The sequence below is a fragment of the Ixodes scapularis genome, unplaced genomic scaffold (assembly GCF_016920785.2).
Source record: "Ixodes scapularis isolate PalLabHiFi unplaced genomic scaffold, ASM1692078v2 PGA_scaffold6__148_contigs__length_123643588, whole genome shotgun sequence".
NCBI lineage: Eukaryota > Metazoa > Arthropoda > Arachnida > Ixodida > Ixodidae > Ixodes > Ixodes scapularis.
Window position 1 is genome coordinate 36951214 of NW_024609881.1, and position 20290 is coordinate 36971503.

The 20290-nt window shown below is 44.2% G+C and overlaps 1 protein-coding gene across 1 annotated transcript; it reads left to right on the plus strand.

The window, feature by feature from the left end:
• The first annotated feature begins 13763 nt into the window (after window positions 1–13763).
• Window positions 13764–15833, plus strand: LOC115328108. The gene has a single exon (XM_029989205.3). It carries the CDS (start codon window positions 13764–13766, stop codon window positions 15831–15833), a length of 2070 nt encoding a protein of 689 aa, XP_029845065.3.
• Window positions 15834–20290: the final 4457 nt, after the last annotated feature.

Sequence of the window (20290 nt, forward strand, 5' to 3'; positions counted from 1 at the left end):
CGCCTTCGCAGCCCTTTCAAAAGCCGTGACTGACAACGCTTGTTTACAGCTCCCAGACTTGAACAAGCCGTTCGTTCTGCAGACAGATGCAAGCGACTGTGGCCTGGGTGCTGTCTTGCTGCAGGAGTATGGCGGTGTGCTTCGGCCAGTTGCTTTCACAAGCCATACGCTAACTCCAGCCGAGCGCAACTACAGTGTCGCAGCACGTGAATGTCTCGCCATTATTCATGCTTTGAAGCGCTTCAATATGTACCTAGATGGCGCAACGTTCCAGATTCAATCTGATCACTTAGCGCTATCATGGCTAAGGGGACTTAAGAATCCAGCTGGACGTCGTGCTCGTCGGGCGCTTACGCTACAACAGTACGACTACTCCATAGTGTACCGCCCGGGGTCAACCAACAAAGTTGCTGATGCGCTCTCTCGTGCTCCACTTCCCGAGGAACACTCGGAGGATACCCATGGCTTGGTGACCGTCACGGCAACGACACGAGGATCCCCTGATTCACGGTGGGGTACATTGGTGAGCCGCGAGGAGCTTCGCAAGGCGCAGCTGGATGACGGGCTCTGCCAACGCGTGTCCGCTTGGCTGGCAGCAAGAGGTCCAGTCGACCGCCCAAGTGATGAGGAGTTCGACTCCTGCTTGATGAGCGACGACGGCCTCCTGCTGCGCTACATCCCCCAGGCCGACGACGATCCGGATAGCTCGGCATTCCGGACCGTGATACCCCGCAAGCTACGTAAGCTTTTCATCCGATACATGCATGACTCTGCCTTGGCAGGACACAGCAGTGGGAGCAAAACTTACGAAAAGTTATCCCAAATTGCTACCTGGCCAGGCATGAGGCAGGATGTGCTCCGATATGCTCGTAGCTTCTCGGTGTGCCAGAAGGCAAAACCACGTGGTGGCCAGCCCCCCGGTCTCATGCAACCAATCGCGAGTCAGAGCCCTTGGCAGATTTGTTGCTGTGACGTCATGGGCCCCTTCCCACGTAGTACCCGTGGCAATCAGTACCTATTCGTGGCAACCGACCACTTCACGAAGTGGGTCGAGTTATTCCCTTTGCGGAAGCTAGATTCGCAAAAAATCTGGGAGTGTCTACTCGAAACATTCGCTAGGTTTGGCTTTCCTGCACAGCTTGTAAGCGATAATGCCTCCTATCTCACGAGTAAGGTGTTTGTGGACGCATGCGCGGTACTGGGAGTCAAACACAAAAGAACTTCTCCGTACCACCCGCAAGCGAACATCACGGAAAGGGTAAATCGGAACCTTAAGATGATGCTAGTGGCCTACACCCAGCGCCACAAGGACTGGGACGCGAAACTGTCCGAGCTGGCATTCGCAACCCGTACAACCACTAATCGGTCAATGGGTCTCACTCCTGCCCAATTAAATTTCGGCAAGGAGTTCGCATTCCCGCTTTCTAACAGCCTCCTTTCTACAGAGTCTGGAGGAAGGCCTAGCTCCTACGTGAAATTCGCAGAGGACCTGCGAAAGCGCTTCTCCGATAACCTTCGATAGGCCAGAGAAAATCTAGACGTCGCCCGGGTACAGCAGGCTGAACAGCACAACCGGGGGCGACGTGACTTGCAGTTCGAGGTGGGAGATTTTGTGCTCCGGCGTACTTACCCACTGAGCGACGCCGCTCGGGGCTTCGCAGCCTCCCTCGCCAACAGGTGGGAAGGTCCGTTCCGCGTGCGTGAAAAGTGCTCACCACTCGCTTACAAACTAGTTCATTGTGAGTCTAGTGAGGAATCCGGACCTGTTCATGTCACCGACCTTAAACAATTTTTTCAAGCTGAAGACGCAGATCCCTAGCAGGACCGGAACGACACTGACGGCAGTCGTGTTCCGGACACCCCCTTGTTTCCACCAACGCAGCGGTATAACCTGCGACGCCGGTGACGCGAATGAAAGAGGAAGTTTTTTTTTTTTTTGTGTCTCCTGCCTTCGCCTCTCTCGCATTTTGGGGGTAGTTTTCTACTTCCACGGATCTGCTCCCCTTTCAAGAGAGGGGGGGGGGGGGGGTACGATCGTGTGCCAACCTCAGATCCGTCATTTGGAACTTTTTGGCAGGGGGGTAGCAGCAAAACTTTGCTCGCAACTAAACACCTGCCCTGCCCTCTCTTGTTTCACGAAGATGGCCCGTTACAACAACCGTCACCACACCCCGCCATCAGAACGACATGGCGGCCGGGCACATGGTATGCCGGGCCACCAAGGACGTCGGCGCGGCAGGGGCGGCCCAGGGCACCGTGGACCGCGGCAACCCCCTACAGGGTTGCCCAACGGACCCGGCCTATGCAGACGGTGCAGCAGCCGGCCACAACGATCCGTCGCCACCTGGACTATATATGAGGGGGCCACCTCTGTCGGCTGGGCATCAGACCTGCGTTGGAGACAGCAGCCCCGCCCCGAGAACGGCTGCCCTCCAGCCAATATTCCGGAGCCATTCCGCGGGCGGACCCTCGAAGACCGCCACCCCACAGAGCCGGCTGCGCAATATACAGCCGAGGAGTTGCGCCTCCACTGCCCACTCTGTGGGGTGCCAGAAATATCCAGAGCGGCCCACATCCGTGGCCAGCTGCACGGGGAAAGGGCAGACGCGGACAGGATCGCCCGCATCAATAGGCTGAACGAGCGCGACCTAGAACGGGCCATCGCGCTGATCTAGTGCCGCCGGCCGGACCTCCTGCGCGAGCGCACCCCACCCCTCGACGCCGACGACATCGTGATAGATATGCCCGATTGTTAAGGAGGGGAGAGTGTGGGGGCACACGGTTGCCCGGTACCCAAAATACCGCGGCCATCATTCGGCCGCAAGGTGGCGGCAAGCAGCCGGCCACGCGCGCCTCGTGCCGCTTGCCTAGATGAGGCGAGACAGGAGCGGTGCGAGGGCAGTCGGCCGATTTCCGCCGAGCTGAAATAACCATGTTAGTATTGCGAGTGTCTTTGTCTTATTAAATGAAGTTTCTTGTTGTTGAAACCGTTGGCTCCGTGTTATTCCTCCGGGTCGGGTATGCAGCAAGGCAAACCGACCACACCTTTAAGCGGACCACAGATAACACAGGCATACTCCAAAGTTGGTCTGATAAAATAAAATATAATGTTTGTCTTACGCTACGAGATGTACTCTTAGAATTCCTTCGGATCAAAAATAACCTCTTACTTGCTTTTGCTACAATTCTATCTATGTGGTCATTCCATTTTAGATTATTCGAAAAATTAACTCCCAAATACCTGTGTTTATCTACCCGCTCAAGTTCACAGTTTTTTTATCTTATATGTGGCCATGCTAACAATAGATCGAGTAAAACACATATATTTGCACTTCTTTTTTTATATTGAAGCCCATTTTCCAAGGATCGCACCAGCGTTCTAACACACCTAAATATTTTTGCATCATACAGACGTCTGCGTCATTTTCTATAACTCTGTATAATACACAATCATCCACAATTATCTTGATGTTTAACTGTATCCCCTCGCAAATGCCTTTAATAAATATAAGAAATAACAAAGCTCCCAGTACACTTCCCTGATGCACCCCCGACGTTACAAGTACAGGTGAAGATTTTTGACCATATAGTACAACAGTTTGTTCTCGCTGAGATACGTAAACAACAACCCAATTGATATTTTCATTAATTCCTATTAATGTAAACTTATTTAATAGCAAATGATGTGGCACCGTGTCAAACGCCTTACAGAAATCCAAGAATATACAATCTACTCGTTTTTTGTCGTCAATGGCGTTTGAAAGGTAATGTGTAAATTCAGCTAGCTGAGTTACACACGAATACCCACGACGGAAACCATGTTGGGAAGGAGAGAAAAAAATTCTGGAACTTAAGAAGTTATATATTGAGCTATATAATATATGATCCTAAAGTTTGCACGCAACACATGTCAGAGACACGGGGCGGTAGTTTTCAACAAGATTTCGTGATCCTGACTTAAAAATTGGAGTTACGTTTGCTTTTTTCCAATTGTCGGGATCTATGCCAGTTGTTAGTGATTTGGTAAAAATTATTTGTAGGTATCTTGCGATTTCCTTTTTACAGTTGTGAAAAATTACCGGCGAGAGCTCATCTGGTCCATATGCCTTTGAAGTATCTAGGTCTCATAGAAGTGCTATAATCCCGTCCATTCCTATTATCGCTTCTGGCACAACAGTTCTTGCTATTCTATCAGGCACAGAAGGAATACCCCCAAGAGCGCGGGGTGACGAAACTGATTTAAACTATTTGTTAAAAGATTACGCTTTTTCAATATCACTGTTCACCAAACTGCCATCCTTCAATAAACCAGGAATTGAAGTATCCTCTTTTTTATTTGCCCTAACGAATTTCCAGAATTCAGTAGGACCATTTCTTAATTTGTTTTAAAAAAACTCGTAGAAAATTAGTTTGCTTTCTTGGATATCTTTTTTAAGATTTGCGGTTATCTCCTCAAATTTTTGTTCTAAGGTATCGGACGGATTTGTTCTATATTTTTTGTAAACCCGACTTTTACGTTTTATTTGCTTTCGAATTGTAGTATTTATCCATGGTTTATGTTTATTATTTTCCTTAATAGTCCTAGATGATATGTGTGAATCAGCGAGCGCCTTAATTTTATGCTTAAAACTTTCCCATAATTCTTTAACGTCGCACTCTTTACTGAGATCGGAAAAGTAAGAGAAATATTCTGACAGCTCTAACAAAATACTTTCATAATTCCCCTGTCCATACGTCATTACTTCGCGTGGAGGCCTTGACACCCTCTTTATTTCATTCAATGGTAATTCACATACAACTGCACTGTGATTATTTATACCAGGGATTATGGAGACATTTGAAATAATGCTAGGGTTATTCGTCAGTAACAAATCCAAAATAGAGTTTTTTCTTGTTGGTGAGAGTACGAATTGGTTTAGAGCAAATGCAATAAAGAGATCATTAAAAGATTTATACAAGGTGCAACTGTCATCAGAAGTATAAGCAGCGCCTGCCCAATTGATATTAGGAAAATTAAAGTCCCCGCCTACAATAATAGAACTATCAGAGATAGTGGACAGTATTTGACCAAGTTCATCGATATTATTTATTTTTGGGGGACGATAGTAAGTGCCTAATACAACCCTACTGAAAAATCCGGCAAAAACTCCCAGTGTTATTCGGTGGAAACGGGTTAATTTCCACTCATTTTCACCAGAAACTAGCGTAGTTTACCAGTCTTTGGTGGAAATATTACCGGCCGCCACTTCCAGTAACCAGATTTCGCTAAACCTTTTACCGGAGCCACTTACGGTTAAAATCCGGCAAAAACTTCCCGTGACATTTGGCGGAAACGGGTTAATTTCCACTCATTTTCACCGGAAACCATGCGTAGCCACTTTCGTTGGAAGTTATACCAGAACCACTTTCGATTACCCGCCGCTGGAATCCCACCGGAAGCCACTCTCGTTTGCCGGACACCGAACATCACTGGAAGCCGACACAAGGGGAACGGCTAAAGTCAAGGAAGCCAAGACGAGCAGGGGGACTGTGTTTGTAATGGCGGCCGCCAATGCAGCGTCATTCTCGTGAGTGCGTGTTTTAGCTCGAAACGACGTTGCAATTCTGTAAGAAGTGCATGCAACGAACTGTTTTGACAATCCAAAAAGGTGGGCAGCGATCACCTGCAACTTGATATTTGCGACAGGCCAAAGTCTGTGCCAGAGCAGCCACGAGACCACTCGAACGCATTCTCGTGAGTGCGAGTTTTAGCTCGGGACGACGCTGCAATACTCAAGAAGTGTGTGCAGTGAACTGTTTTGACGATCTAAAAAGGCGGGCACTTGTACCCGTTTTCATAAGAAATCAGTTTACCAATCTTTGGTAGATTATTTGCGGCATACAGATTTCACTGGAATGTCACCGGCAGCCCCTTCCTTATACCAGACGACCCGGCTTTCCTAGAAATCATACCCGAAAGGGGTGGCTCGCTTCCCTGTTTACCGACCTTCACTCGACGCCGACGTGAGGGGAGGGGAAAGCCGAGACAAGCCGGGGACTGGGTGTGTAATTATGGTGCCTCGCACCAAGGACGAGTTCCCACGCACGCTCTCTCCCTCACATTGGGTTCGTGGGGAAAACGCAAAGGGGTCGTGCTTTATTTTTTTTTTTTTTAAGAAAACCGTGTTTTTGTCCATCAACGAGCAACGGCCGGCCAGGGGCGAACGCTCAGTCTCGGCAACTGGTTCCATGTGTGCGACCTGTATGTTCCAAAGCAGCTGGGTGTGCAGATGAAAGGAATATATTTTTTCAGTGACCTGTTTCTTACGTCTCTTTGTCCGTCCGTCTTCAGAAGCATCCAGCGAGCGAAAAAGACTGTGGCCAAGATTTCACAACGTCAGCGGATGTTCGTTTCGTGCGTTCGTGGTTTTCGCTAAGTGTGCTACTGACGCCTGGTGCACCCGCGGCGACGGCATCAGGGAAGACATCGTGAGTGTGTCCGGGATTTCTTAACGGCGGAGGATGTTCGTTCCGCGCGGTCGTGGTTTTCGCTAGGCGTGCTACTGACACCTGGTGCACCCGCGGCGACGGCATCATGGCGCGGCGTCGTGAGTGTGCCCGGGATTTCTCAACGGCGGCGGATGTTCGTTCCACGCGGTCGTAGTTTTCGCTAAGCGTGCTACTGACGCCTGGTGCACCCGCGGCGACGGCATCAGGGACGACATCGTGAGTGTGCTCGGGATTTCTCAACGGCGGCAGATGTTCGTTCCGCGCGGTCGTGGTGTTCGCTAGGCGTGCTACTCACGCCTGGTGCACCCGCGGCGACGGCATCAGGGACGACATTGTGAGTGTGTCCGGGATTTTTCCACGGCGGCGGACGTTCGCTCCGCGCGTTCGTGGTTTTCGCTAAACGTGCTGCTGATAGTATACGTGTGCGTGTCCGTGTGGTGCACCTGCGAGGTTTTATTAGTTGAACTACCGTGCGTCTACAGGAATTTACCCAACGGCATTGTAAGTACCTTGAAAGATATATTTTGCGGCAAAGAACTTGGTTGTTTCTATTTGGTCTGATTGCTTTTGTCTACAGCTGTGCAAATTGTTTCACTGGTATCGACCCTGTTAAATAAATACATAGAACCTTCAGGTCTATATGGATTAACCACTTTAATTGTTACCGAATCGTCCAGCATCTGGTAAACATAACCAACCCCGGTTCACGGCCTTCCTCCTAAGTGCCTTCCGTTGACGTCCGAAAAAATAAAGAAAAGACACGGTAAATTCCGGCCAATCTGGTGATCTTCTAGTAAATTTTGGCTTTACTGGAAGTGAAAAGAGTCCCATAATCCAGTAAAATTGATTTTAACTGGAAATAATCTTCTGGCAAAAATCCGGTAACATTCTGGTACAATATCTGGTGTCATTCCGGTAAAAATCTGGTAACTTTCATTAAAACAATTGGTGACATTCGAGTAAAAAATCTGGCGACATTCCGGTAAACTACAGCTTTACTGGAAGTGAAAACAGTCCCATAATCCAGTAAACTAGACTTTTACTGGAAATGACATTCCGGTAAAAAATATTTTTCAATGGGGAAGGGCAAATTTACTCGGCACCAAACAGATTCAGTATCATTTGGCGGCACTTGAAGCTCACTGCTTGCCCACCGTGAGTCTATCAATAAAAACACCCCACCGCCATACGTGTTGCGGTCATTACGATAGATTGCAAAGCCCTTAGGAAACACTTCGCTAATAAGCAGAGAGTCATCGAGCCACGACTCGGTGACCATAACTACGCATGGCTGTATTGCCTCTACTAAGCAGAAAAACTCGTCTACTTTATTTTTAGACTGCGGCAGTTTATCAACAGAACCGTCGGGCGAACATATTTAAGTTTTTTTTGCTTGTCTATTGAGCTCCATGAGAGATACCATAAATTCCATAGCTAGAAATGAATACGCATTACCGATGACCGCCTTGCACATCATGGCGTCCTTGAACCTTGACTTTCCTTGGTAGCCCAGGAGGGAGAACCGCTCCTGCACTTGGTTTGAGAACAGGCATCCCACCATCTCTCGCACCACCTTTTGCGCGGCCCAGCTGTCTTCTAGAGACACGAGCTGCTTCTAGTAGAAAGACGAAATGTGTTCTCAACATGTCAATAAAGTTATTCACATGCGGATAACATGGTATGAACATGTCTCATGTAAGAGAATGTGAATTCCCAGGCAAATGCAGCAAGCCACGTGATGCATACATCAAAATGTTACAAAATTTACTGGAGGGAGAATAAAAAATATTTGAATATATGGCAACTGTACCTGTCTTAGACAAAAGCAGAAAGATTAAAATATTTTCCTCCATACTCCGCTAAATCTTATTAGTTAGTCAGATTTGTTGCATCGTTCAAAGTGTGCAAACGTTTTGATGGATCATCCGTTCTCATCAGCATGCACTCAGTAATTTTAATAATGTATGTGGTCCTTTAAACAGTGCATTCAAGACCCAACGTATCTTAATTTGTTAAATCTATGTCTGCCGGCTAGTCACCCTGCACATTTATTGCCTATTTTACGACTTTACGAGGGATAGAGTTGAAAAAGGTATAAAAAGCAGGACTTAACCAAAACCGTCATTCCACAGCCATGCTTGATCCCGTTTTGTTTAACAAAACTGAAATATGCCTTTTTTAACTTGTTTAAGGATGACGCGGTGTGAATATTAGGCTGAGTATAATATTAGGTGTCACCTTTAGCACTTTGAACACATGTCCAACCTAACGGTCATTCGTAACCATCATATAGTTTCTATATGAGCGGAAAAGCTATGTCGGTTACATATTAATACAAGCAAGGCTCGAATGACCTGTGAAAGCAGCGAGAAAACGATGTCGGCCAGTAACCGGGAACTCCGTGCCTGAACTGACTGGTGATTAAAGAAACAAAACGATGTCGGCAAGTCAGCGGAAACTCCACGGCTACACTGGCCGGTGACTACAGCAAGAACACGATGTCGGACAGTCACCGGAAACACCATGGCTAGAATGGCCAGTGAACACAGCAAGAAAACAATATCGGCCAGTCACTGAAAACTCCATGGCTCGACTGGCCGGTGACTACAGCAAGAAAATGATGTCTGCCGGTATCGGGAACTTTCCGGCTGGTACTGGCCAGTTTAGACAACGATTCCTCGATATCGGCTGGGGCCGGTTTCTTACCGGCATCCCTGGCCGGGATCGGCCGTAAAACTTCCGGTTACTGGCCGATGTAATCCCAGTATCGGCCGACATGGTGTGCTACCTGGGGTTACGTTGGAGTTATAATACCGGTGAAACATTACTAAGTTTTAGTATTGCGTATACGAGCGAACAAAAAGCACTATCTCTGTGCGTTAGCGTTGCTTTTTTCCCACTGCCTGTGCGCGGAGCCCAAAATTGTGGTCTCGGAATGGCGCATGGCGACGACACGCAGCGTGGAGCACGCAACTCTAACGCAAACGCACAGCTGTTCCGTTCAATTCTATACGCAACACTTTAATCCTCTAGTTAAGTACAATCTCATACAGGCTGAAGCTCTATATTGTATGTATGTATGTATGTATGTATCTTTTATTTCAGACGCAAAAAAGGGTTTTGGGGGCTGGGGCAAACGAAGACGAGTTGTCTTCTAATGAGGCTCCAGCCACTTTTTCACAGCACTCGAAGGAGACACAGGAAAATAAACAGAATAAATATACAAAGATACAGCAATTTTAAAAAAACACAAAAAACACAACAACACACAACACGCCCTGAGGGTAAAATAAATATATAAATAAATAAACTGTCAGCTTCGTACTAACTGCAGATCATGAGTGATTTAGTATATATTCAACAATCCCTTTTTTAGAATTGAAAGAAACGAAATGTGTGCTTGGACCATTTCTGCTATGTTTGGGTGTTTGTTTAGTAGATCTGGTACGAGATATGTAAGGTACTTTATACCGTAATTAGTTCTGGGTTTCGTATACTGTGCACTACTAAGACTGTGATTTGCCGAGGTTTGATTAAATATATAAAGAAAGGGCGCTTCGTTTTGTCTAGTTTTATTAAAAATGAAAATAGGTAATTTGGGAAGCAAGATTTGATCTATATTTAAAATGTTATACTTTTGAAATGCTGAGAATGAGTGTTCGTACCTTTTAAGGTTCTCAATAAATCGAACAGCCTTCTTTTGCAAAATTAGTAGTTTTTCCTTATTTGTTTGTGTAGAGGTTCCCTATGCCAACATACAGTATGTAAGCGTGAGTAGACCAGGGAATAATATAATTGCAGTTTCACCCTTTTTGATATTAATTGTCGGAATTTGTTTAATATTCCTTTTGCTCTTCCAATATCAACTCTCATTTTTTCTATGTGTACAGTCCAACTGAGTGTATCTTCAAACAATACACCAAGAAACTTGTGATATTTAGCGCCTCCAATTTTTTCCCCGTCAAAAAAGATGTTCAATTTACGCGAAATAGGTTTTATTTTATCTGAACAACACATATTTTGTTTTACTAGTGTTAAGATTAAGCTGGTTGCGCTTCAGCCACAATAATAATTTACTGAGCCAACTATTTGGAAATTCCTCGAGCTGATCGAGATTTCTACTAGAAAAAAAGACATTGGTATCATCAAACATATAAAATAATATCACGCGATCGAGGTATATTCACAATATCGTTTATATAAAGTGGAAATAATACAGGCCCCAGTATGGAACCTTGCGGAACGCCATATATTATCGGTGCGAGTTGAGATTGAAATCCATTAAGTACCGTATATTGAGAACGCGAATATAAATAGCTGCGAATTAATTCTAGTGCATTACTTCTAATTCCGTACGCCGATATTTTCTCCTGTAAAATTTCATATTTTATTGAATCAAACGCTTTTCAGAAACCCATGAAAGTCCCAATGGCATATGCATGGTTTTCTATATTACTAATTATTTTATCTTTCATAAATATTAGGGCTGATTCGGATGATTTCCCTTTCTGAAAACCAAATTGTTTGTCAGTTATAACATTATTAATAGTAAAAAACCTGTAAAATCTTGAATTAATTATTTTTTCTACAACCTTGGAAAAAAGTGGTAGTACAGATATAGGCCTGTAATTATTAAGGTTCTCATATGTGCCTCCCTTCTGGATAACACTGACTAGCAATTTTCATTTTTTTCTGGGAATATACCAGAAACCAATATTTTATTACAAAGATCAACAAGATGAGGAAACACTAACTCCGTTCCTGCTTTAATAGCGGTAACCTTGACATCATCAACACCACTTGCGCAGATATTTTTAGGGACGTTTGTTGCGAACTTCGGTTTCACCTGTTGGTTCTAAAACTATTGAGCTGAATACCGGAACAGATGAGTAATGGTTATCATATACGGTCGCTGATTCACATGCACCAGATGACAGAAAATGTGCATTAAATGTATCTGCCAATAAAGGTTGCGTATATAGAGTGCCATCTATTTTAAGTTCTTCAGGGATGAAAACCGGATTTATTGACATTAATTTTCTCATAGTATTCCACAACTTAGCTGGGTCTTTATAAATTTCAGAGAACGTAGACTTTGTCTACGTTCTCTGAAATTTGTTCTACGTTCTCTGAAGTTTTTCTTCGCCTTTTAATGTCGAGGGAAAGTTTTTTTCTGAATTTTTTTTATTCCATAAGTAAACTCTTATTTTTAGTTTTTATAAACGTTGCGAACATCTGATCAAGTGCTTTGATTCGGTTGTAAAGTTCCAGCATTACTCATGGCTTCCTTGACTTTTCATTTTTTTTAATCTCCGCTTTTGGGAAAGCTTTTTTATAATATTCTTGAAGCTTTGATATAAAAATATTGTAAGATTTTTTTTCGGATTAGGTTCCTTAAAAACATCATTCCAGTTTTCTGTCGAAACCAGATTATAGAAATCTTCCAAAGTGGTTGCGTTTATGAGTCTGAAAAATACTGGGTTTTTGTGCAGGACCTTGTGTTGTGAATTGTGTTGGGCAAAGAGCAAAAAAATGGTAAGTGGTCGCTCAGATCTGCAGTTAGAACTCCAGAAAATACATGAGTTTTTTGGTAATTCGTTAAACAAATATCGATTAGTGATTCCGTACCTTCAGTTATGCGAGTGGGAACGCCGATTATATTTTCATATCCGCTTGCTTGAGCGATTTTTAATAATGCTACACTCGCAGGTTCACTGGTCAACAGGTCAATGTTCATGTCTCCAACTAAAACTATTTGCTGATTTATTGACATAACATACTCAAGTAACCATAGTTTTGTTTAACCCGAGACTGGGGTATTTCGGAAAAGGGATGAGAAGAAAAGAGGCCACAAGGAGGCGACGTCTCAAACACAGCTAAGGATTTTATTCCATCGTATGCACTTTTATACACACCACGTCCACACACCACCAACCAAGTCGACCAATGACAACATAACACCCGGAATACACTAAGCCGAACATAGGCCCAAAACATTACAAAAGAAAAATCTTTCAGCCAGACAAAAGGACAAGATAAGCCTCCGACTACACAAAGTCCACAAAGAACCGTTAAAAGGTTTTTTCAAACCCGCAAACACACGGAACCAAAGGGAAAGAGGGCATACAAGACCTAATTACACAAAGCCAAGCAACAAACCATTAAACTAGCAGGTACTTAATCACCGTAAAGCAAAAAAAAAAAAAAAAAAAACGGCAAACGGTCATTCTAACCCGCACTGCAGATTGAAGGAAAGCGGAAGAGGGTAACCATGAACCAGACTTGTACCGTACGTTTACAAGTAATCAAATTACTTGTAATCGATTACTTTTTGGAGTAATTTTGTAATCAGTTGATTACTTTTATTAGGCGGTAATCACAAGAGTAATCTCATTACTTTTTGAAGTAATGAAAATTACTTGTAACCGTTACTAATTTTCCATAAGACCCCCTCCCCCCCCCCCGCACACACCTTTTTTTCTGAAATGACAGAAATAAAATTTGCGTATTTTTCCTACAGAAAAAAAAAAATTGCGGACCTGTAGGAAACAAGGTTAACCTCTCTGTATGTATATTTTCTGTAAAATGTCAGTTTCTTTTTCTTTAGCTGCGATTGGGATTGGGAAGCCCCATGAAAGTCCCAGTGCATGAGAAAGGCCATTCAGGATGAAGTTTGAGGGAGCATAATGTAGCTTTGTAAGTCCTTTGTAGAAACTAGCCCCCTCGCGCAGACACACAGGAATACGAAAAAAAAAAAATCCTGCTTATGGTACCTACTCGCAGCCTCTGGGAGAGCCAGAACTGAAGAATGTCTAAAGCAAAGCGGATGCAAAACATAACAAAGCCAGATCAAATACACGTCAAGATCCCATATTTCCCCTACGTGGTCTTTGCGACAAGAAAGGTTTCGAGGTTGGAGGTCGTTCATTGCTCTGAGCGCTAAAGTTGTAAGTCTTCACACAATAAAGTAATCGGAAAAGTAACGATTACTTCTTAAAGTAATGTCCAGTTACTTTTGCTGTCGAGTAATCAAGTAATCTAATCGAATACTTTTTAGCCAAGAGTAATAGTAATTGTAATCGATTACTTATTTTTAGTAACGTGTACATGACTGCCATGAACCGAAATACACAAAGGGGAGAATGCAAAAGTTCCTACCTCAACTACACACTTGAAAGAAGTAACAAGGAATACTAGAACAAACAATATGTCCTGCACCTGTACTGCATCTTTGTAGGCAGCGCACAAAGTGCTGAACAGCTAAAAAAAAAAAAATGCGACGAAGATGTGCGAATGTGCGACGAAGATGTGTGACAAAAAATGTGCGACGAAGATTAGTGTTGGACGCTGTAAAAAGGTCGAATGTTGGGTTTGGAAATAGTGTTAGTTTTGTGAATGGTGACCAATCCGCTGGGGCTCGGAGGTGCGGTATTGTGAATCCTTGTAAAGTCGCATTTACAGAGAGGACGGAGGAATTGTTGAGAGGAGGACCGAAGTTTTGTGTAAATGTAAAACCGTCGAGAGTAGATGTTTTTTCCGCGATCCAGACAATTACTAGAAAAGTAGGTTTAGACGAAAGGGTTGCTTTTGTGGACTACGCGGTCAGTAGAATGGAAAGAGTAGTGGATGATTCGTATAAAAAAGACAGGAGGAATTTTCAGGCTATCACGGAAGTAAGAAAGGACTTTAAATCTAGATCACTGGAATTGTTACAGACCGATAAGAGCGGTATGTTTGCCGTCCTTCCATTGGCAGTTTTTGAAAAAAAGTCAACAGAGGCATTGGACTCGGTATTCATGGCATGGCAAGGCAAGTTGGGAAAATTAAGGAAGGACATCTCAGCTACACTTAAAGACGAGGGTTTAGAGACCTTAGCCAGGAAAGTCCTGAATCAGCCGAGAAGCACTTTAAGTTTAAAATTCTTCTTAAAGGACCACAAGCCGGAAATGCCGTTCCGCACGGTTATTATTGAGAACGGAACGTGGCAAAGCATGGTTTCGAAGTTTCTTCAAAAAGGTTTAGACTTCGCTAGATTGGAAAACAGTCTTTCGTTAAGAAACTCAGACGATTTTGTTCAGATTTTGGAAGCTCACCATGGGAGGCAATGCTCGTTGATCTCGATGGACATTAAAGATCTGTACTATTCTCTTGAAAAACAGCTGTTGATGAGTAGGGTTAGAGAGGCTTTGGAGCGTAATTTGGTAAAATTTCAATCAGGTACGGGGATTCCGGTAGATAGTTTTTTAGCGATCCTGGATCTTTATCTTAAAGCCACGGTAGTGGAGTTCAAGGAACGCATGTGGATTCAAAAGAAGGGTGTGTGTATTGGGTCTGCGGTGGCACCTATTTTGGCAGAAATTTATTTAAACTCTTTGGATAACGCGATCTCGGAAAGGCTGGCAGTTTGGGGGTCGGGTGAAGTTTTAGTGAGAAGGTATGTTGATGACATTGTGGTCATGAGCTTTCATGGGGAGGATACGGGAGCAATAGAGAGTCTGGTGAGAGCCTCAGCACCGGAACTTACCTTTACTGTTGAAGGGCCAGACAGAGGAGTTTTGCAGGTTTTAGATTTACGTATTCACGTGCAAGAAGGAGTGTGCTGGGAGTACGGAAAAGAATCGGCAAAGCCAGTTTTAAGTAGAAGAAGCTGCCATTCAAAGACTGTGAAGGCTGGGGTGGTCAAATCAATAATCGGAAACGCTCTAAAGAAGTCATGTCTTCATTATGTAGGCCAAGCCCTCAAAAGGCAGTGGGTGAGGTTAGAGGATGCGGGTTATGATAAAGTTTTCATCACGAGGCAGCTCTCCCCAAGTTTCGGCGAGAGAAATGGAACAACGAGAGAAAGAAGTAAAAAGGTTGCCGTAGTCCCGTACTACCACAGTGTTTCGCATAACCTTAAAGCGAGTGCTCACAGATTTGGAGTTGACGTAGTGTTTTCATCTGATTACAAATTAAACAGGATGACTCCGTTCTTTGCACCTCCAAAGGAATGCAGAAGGCAACATCAGGACAGGTCAGTGGCTTGCAAAGGAGGTGTAGTCTATGAGATACCCTTAGCATGTGGTTTTAGATATGTGGGGCAAACTTCGCGGTGCGTGAATGTGAGACTGACCGAGCATAAAAGAAATGTAAAAAACGGGGCACCGAACTCGGAGATCGCCAAGCACGTGTCTGAGTCCAACAATTGTAAGGTGTTTTGGTCGGAAACGGAGGTAATACATCGAGAGGAAAATGAGATAAAAAGGGTAGTGAAGGCAACAGTCCGAATTAAGTCGATGGGAAACTGTATTAGCCAGCCATCAATGCATCTAGGAGAAAGCTCAAGAAAATTCCTGAAGATGTAAACCCCCGTTTTTTTTGTTTTTTTTTTTTTAGCTGTCCAGCACTTTGTGCGCTGCCTACAAAGATGCAGTACAGGTGCAGGACATATTGTTTGTTCTAGTATTCCTTGTTACTTCTTTCAAGTGTATAGTTGAGGTTGGAACTTTTGCATTCTCCCCTTTGTGTATTTCGGTTCATGGTTACCCTCTTCCGCTTTCCTTCAATGTGTAGTGCGGGTTAAAATGACCGTTTGCCGTTTTTTTTTTTTTTTTTTTTGCTTTACGGTGACTAAGTACCTGCTAGTTTAATGGTTTGTTGCTTGGCTTTGTGTAATTAGGTCTTGTATGCCCTCTTTCCCTTTGGTTCCGTGTGTTTGCGGGTTTGAAAAAACCTTTTAACGGTTCTTTGTGGACTTTGTGTAGTCGGAGGCTTATCTTGTCCTTTTGCCTGGCTGAAAGATTTTTCTTTTGTAATGTTTTGGGCCTATGTTTGGCTTAGTGTATTCCGGGTGTTATGTTGTCATTGGTCGACTTGGTTGGTGGTGTGTGGACGTGGTGTGTATAAAAGTGCATACGATGGAATAAAATCCTTAGCTGTGTTTGAGACGTCGCCTCCTTGTGGCCTCTTTTCTTCTCGTCCCTTTTCCGAAATACCCCAGTCTCGGGTTAAACAAAACTATGGTTAACATCCACCAGCTCGCCTGCATCCTTACAATTTTTTCATACTCAAGTAATTCTTCAAGAAAATTGAAAAAGAAACATTTAGGGCACCTGAGGGTGAACGGTAAACCGCAGCTAATATACGATCTCCGTAACCCACAAACAAATATACAAAATCATTATTCATACAAGTGAAATCATGCAGTACATGGTAGTTTAGTTTGTTTTGGATGTAGGAGGCAACGCCGCCCCCACGACGAGATTCGCGGCAGATAACTTCACATTTATAATCTTGGAATCGCACAATGTCCGATTCTCCTGAGTACCACCTTAAACGCAAGAGCATCTAACGGCGTACAAAGTGAATCTAGGAAAAAACATACTTCATCAGATTTACTCCGCAGACTTCATGCGTTTATGTGAAACAATTTTAGTGTTTTTGCAGTAGCTGCTTTATAAGTGATGCACCGATTGAATAACGCGCTGTCATAGTACGTAGGTTCATTATAATCGCGCGCCATTGTTGTGTTTATTTATTTAGTAGCTTTATACTTCTGGAATGTTTACTCAATTTTAGCCAGATCATTGTCATTGTCAATTCGGATAGGGCGATCGCCGTGTTGCTTCCTGACAAAAATCCTTCCGCCCTTCTGGCAAACAAACTGATAACGTCTTTCCGCTGCCTTCGTCTTTGCCTACCAAAGCAATCTTTTTGTTTGCGCTGTTGGGTTGTCTATTAACCAGATACCCAACGCGTTATCTTTGAGTACAGCCCTTTCCTGGAACCAACGATCTCTAGTAAGTCGGGACGTAGAACGAACGAGAATCGGAGGAACCTTATCTGGCTTTCCGGGCATCCTGTGCAACGCTTCTACATCGTTTTCAATCAGTTCAACAACGCCTAGCTGGTCTGATACTTCTTTCAGTTTGTACCATAGGTTTTCGTTTGGGAGACCTGGAAACCCATGCACGTCATGGTGCATAAGAAGAGTGTTGTTTGCATTCAGAAATGATTGTTCGTGAACCATAATCGTTAGCAGTTCCGCCCTGCCCGCTGAGCAGGAGAACGGGGAGACTGCCACAAGAGCCCATCTCATTATCGCCTCGAGAGGGCGAGCAACAAGCTGGAGACGCGAATAGAAGGGGTCGTACTCATAACTTCACCCCAAACCCATTCGACGCCCCCGCATGGAAGCGCAGCTCTTTCGAATCCTGTAGTGCCAGAAATCACGGGGCAAATATTCAGCCGACTGGCTGAGAAAAGTGCTGCTGACTCCGACAATAAACTGGGGGCATTGATTGCCGCAAACTTGGTCGCTTCAGTGAATTGAAGACAACGATGGAGTGCGGGATTTCTGATGTCAGACGTCGTTCAAACAAGGGTCTTATGTTCACCGAATCGAGGCTACAAGTCGAGGGACGCTTTCAAGCTGAGTGACGAGAGAGCAGTCCTAATAACGGTTGGAACTATACAACGTCACTAGATCCCGCAGCCATAACAATCCAGAGACTGCGTGTTCCGAACAGCAGAAACCACCCACTTTCGGCGGATCCTCCTCCTGCGCGTCGGAGGTTTGTCATGCAGTTTGAAATCATGGCTGAACAAGATGGGCAGGATACGTCTACTAAAGTTCGACCGTCATTAAATCAACTCTGAAACTCTGAGAAAGCGCTACCAATTGTCTCGAAAGTTGTCACATACTTGCAGCTCGTCATATGAACTGATCCTTCAAGCTCTGTTGGCTCGTTTCGGCGATACACATCGTCAGCAATTTTACCTGACTATTTTACTTCAGGACCGGCAAGAAACCGACAAAAACTCAAAGAGCTTGCCGACAATGTTGAGAAATTATTTAAAAACAAAACGGTTCTCACCTGCTCCGAAGCAACGGGAAATCAGATGAAGACTTCTAATTCATCGACAACATTGCCGAAGCCGATAATCAGCGCAATAATCGGCTTTCCATTCACAAAACATTACAGTGGGCATTGAAACAAGCAGTTAATTTGGAGACAGTTAATCATGAACGGACATCCAGTGTGACGAGACCAACTCCAATGCTCATCTGACCACTTATCCCGATCATCAAGGGTTTGCGGCATTTGTTCTGGTACCGTTGGACATTTTACTAAAGCCTTTCCAAATAGCATTGTGCAGTCCAAGAGCTGTTCCTCAGTAAATTGGAGTGAATCCGGCAGGCATAGGAAGACCCGACTGCGCGAAGCGTGTCATGTTCATTTTGTATCATCCGAGTTGCATACAGCTGCGATGCTTACACTTGGCGTTCATCTTAATGGGTATGTTCAAATTATCAACGCTCTCGTAGACACGTGCGGCGTAGTGAGTGTCATTGATGCTGATTTTCCCTCAGTCAGTTGTACGAGAACTGGCATATCACATGACACAGTTTATCTAAGCTATGCTAATAGTTCAGTATTTAAACTAGAAGGGCATGTTACGCTGACTGTTATAGCACTAGGAACCATCGCGAACCATCCCTTTGCCATTGTGAGAAATCTTGAATGGCATTTGGTGCTTGGTTGGGACTGATGCTTAAAATAAACGTTTGACGCAACTTTTACCCACGATAAAGATGGGTAGTCTGGTCCGCGGAAGTAAACCTCTTCGGAAACGTTCAGTTAGCCAGCAGAGACATTACCCATCCAAGATTGCGGCCGAAAAAATAAGACAATCGCATTGCGGCAAAAGTTGATTTTTTTTTTTCATGAAACACTTTCTGTTGTGTGATAATCTGGCAAATGTGGCCTAGGAATGACCCTGCACATTACAGTCAAGTATTCAGACCCCGTTGCAGTGATTCAATCTAAATAAACTTTGAAATTAAAACGCCACTCTAAATGTACGTTGGTTATCGTCTCGCACTCTCATGCTATTGTACCGAAACTGTAAGCTGAGTGAATTGCGGCCGTAATTTCGGATGTGAACTTTAGCGCAGAAATTCTAATGGTGCTAATGCTGTGCCTCCAAGACACGGTTTATTCTGATGACGGTGACCAATGGTGAGCATCAGTTGAAATTTTGCGAGGTATTTTTCAGTGAAACGTCTGTTCTACCAAAGGAAACTTTTGTGGCCTTTGTTGCATCACTTTCGCAGCATCCCTGAAAAAAATTAACTGGCGGAAAACTTACTTTCGTCAAGCTTTAATTTTGGACTAAATCTGACGCTAAAAAACAGGAAATAACGAATCTGCTGATAACATACCGACAGCATAATGCCGCCTTATCCAAAGGTCTGGGATCAACTTCGCTTACTAATCACACCATCGACATTGCTCATCACGCGCCGGACGTCACCAACCGATGTGTGCTTTGATTGAAGAGTGAGAAGATTTAAAGAAGCAAGTTCACGAGATGCTTTATAGAGACAAAATCTTTAAGTCACACGGTCCTTCACCAGTCGTTTTGGTTAAAAAGGACGGATTGATAAATGTGTGTGTTGACTAATGCAAGCTAAACTGCGATACACAATCTGACGTATGCAATTTAACAAGACTAAATGACGCCCTACATCGCCTCCCCGGCTGTAACTGCTTCACAGCTTTATATCTTATGCCTGGGTACCAACAGGTGAAACTGTAACCGAAAGACGCTGAGAAGGCAGCCTTTGTGTCTCCCGACGGTTTGTTTAAGATTAATCGCCTACCATTGGGACTCTGCAACGCACCCGCCACTTTCCATTAGCCTACTTCGACATCTGAAGTAGAGTATGGCCCTCGTATACCTCGACGACTTCATCGTATACACCTTATACGTTTGAAGAACATAAACACCCTTTAGTGTTAGTGCTTAACGCTCTCAC

What these genes read in the sequence shown, in the direction of transcription:
- LOC115328108 (XM_029989205.3), top strand. Translation starts at nt 13,764, where the DNA reads ATGCGACGAAGATGTGCGAATGTGCGACGAAGATGTGTGACAAAAAAT.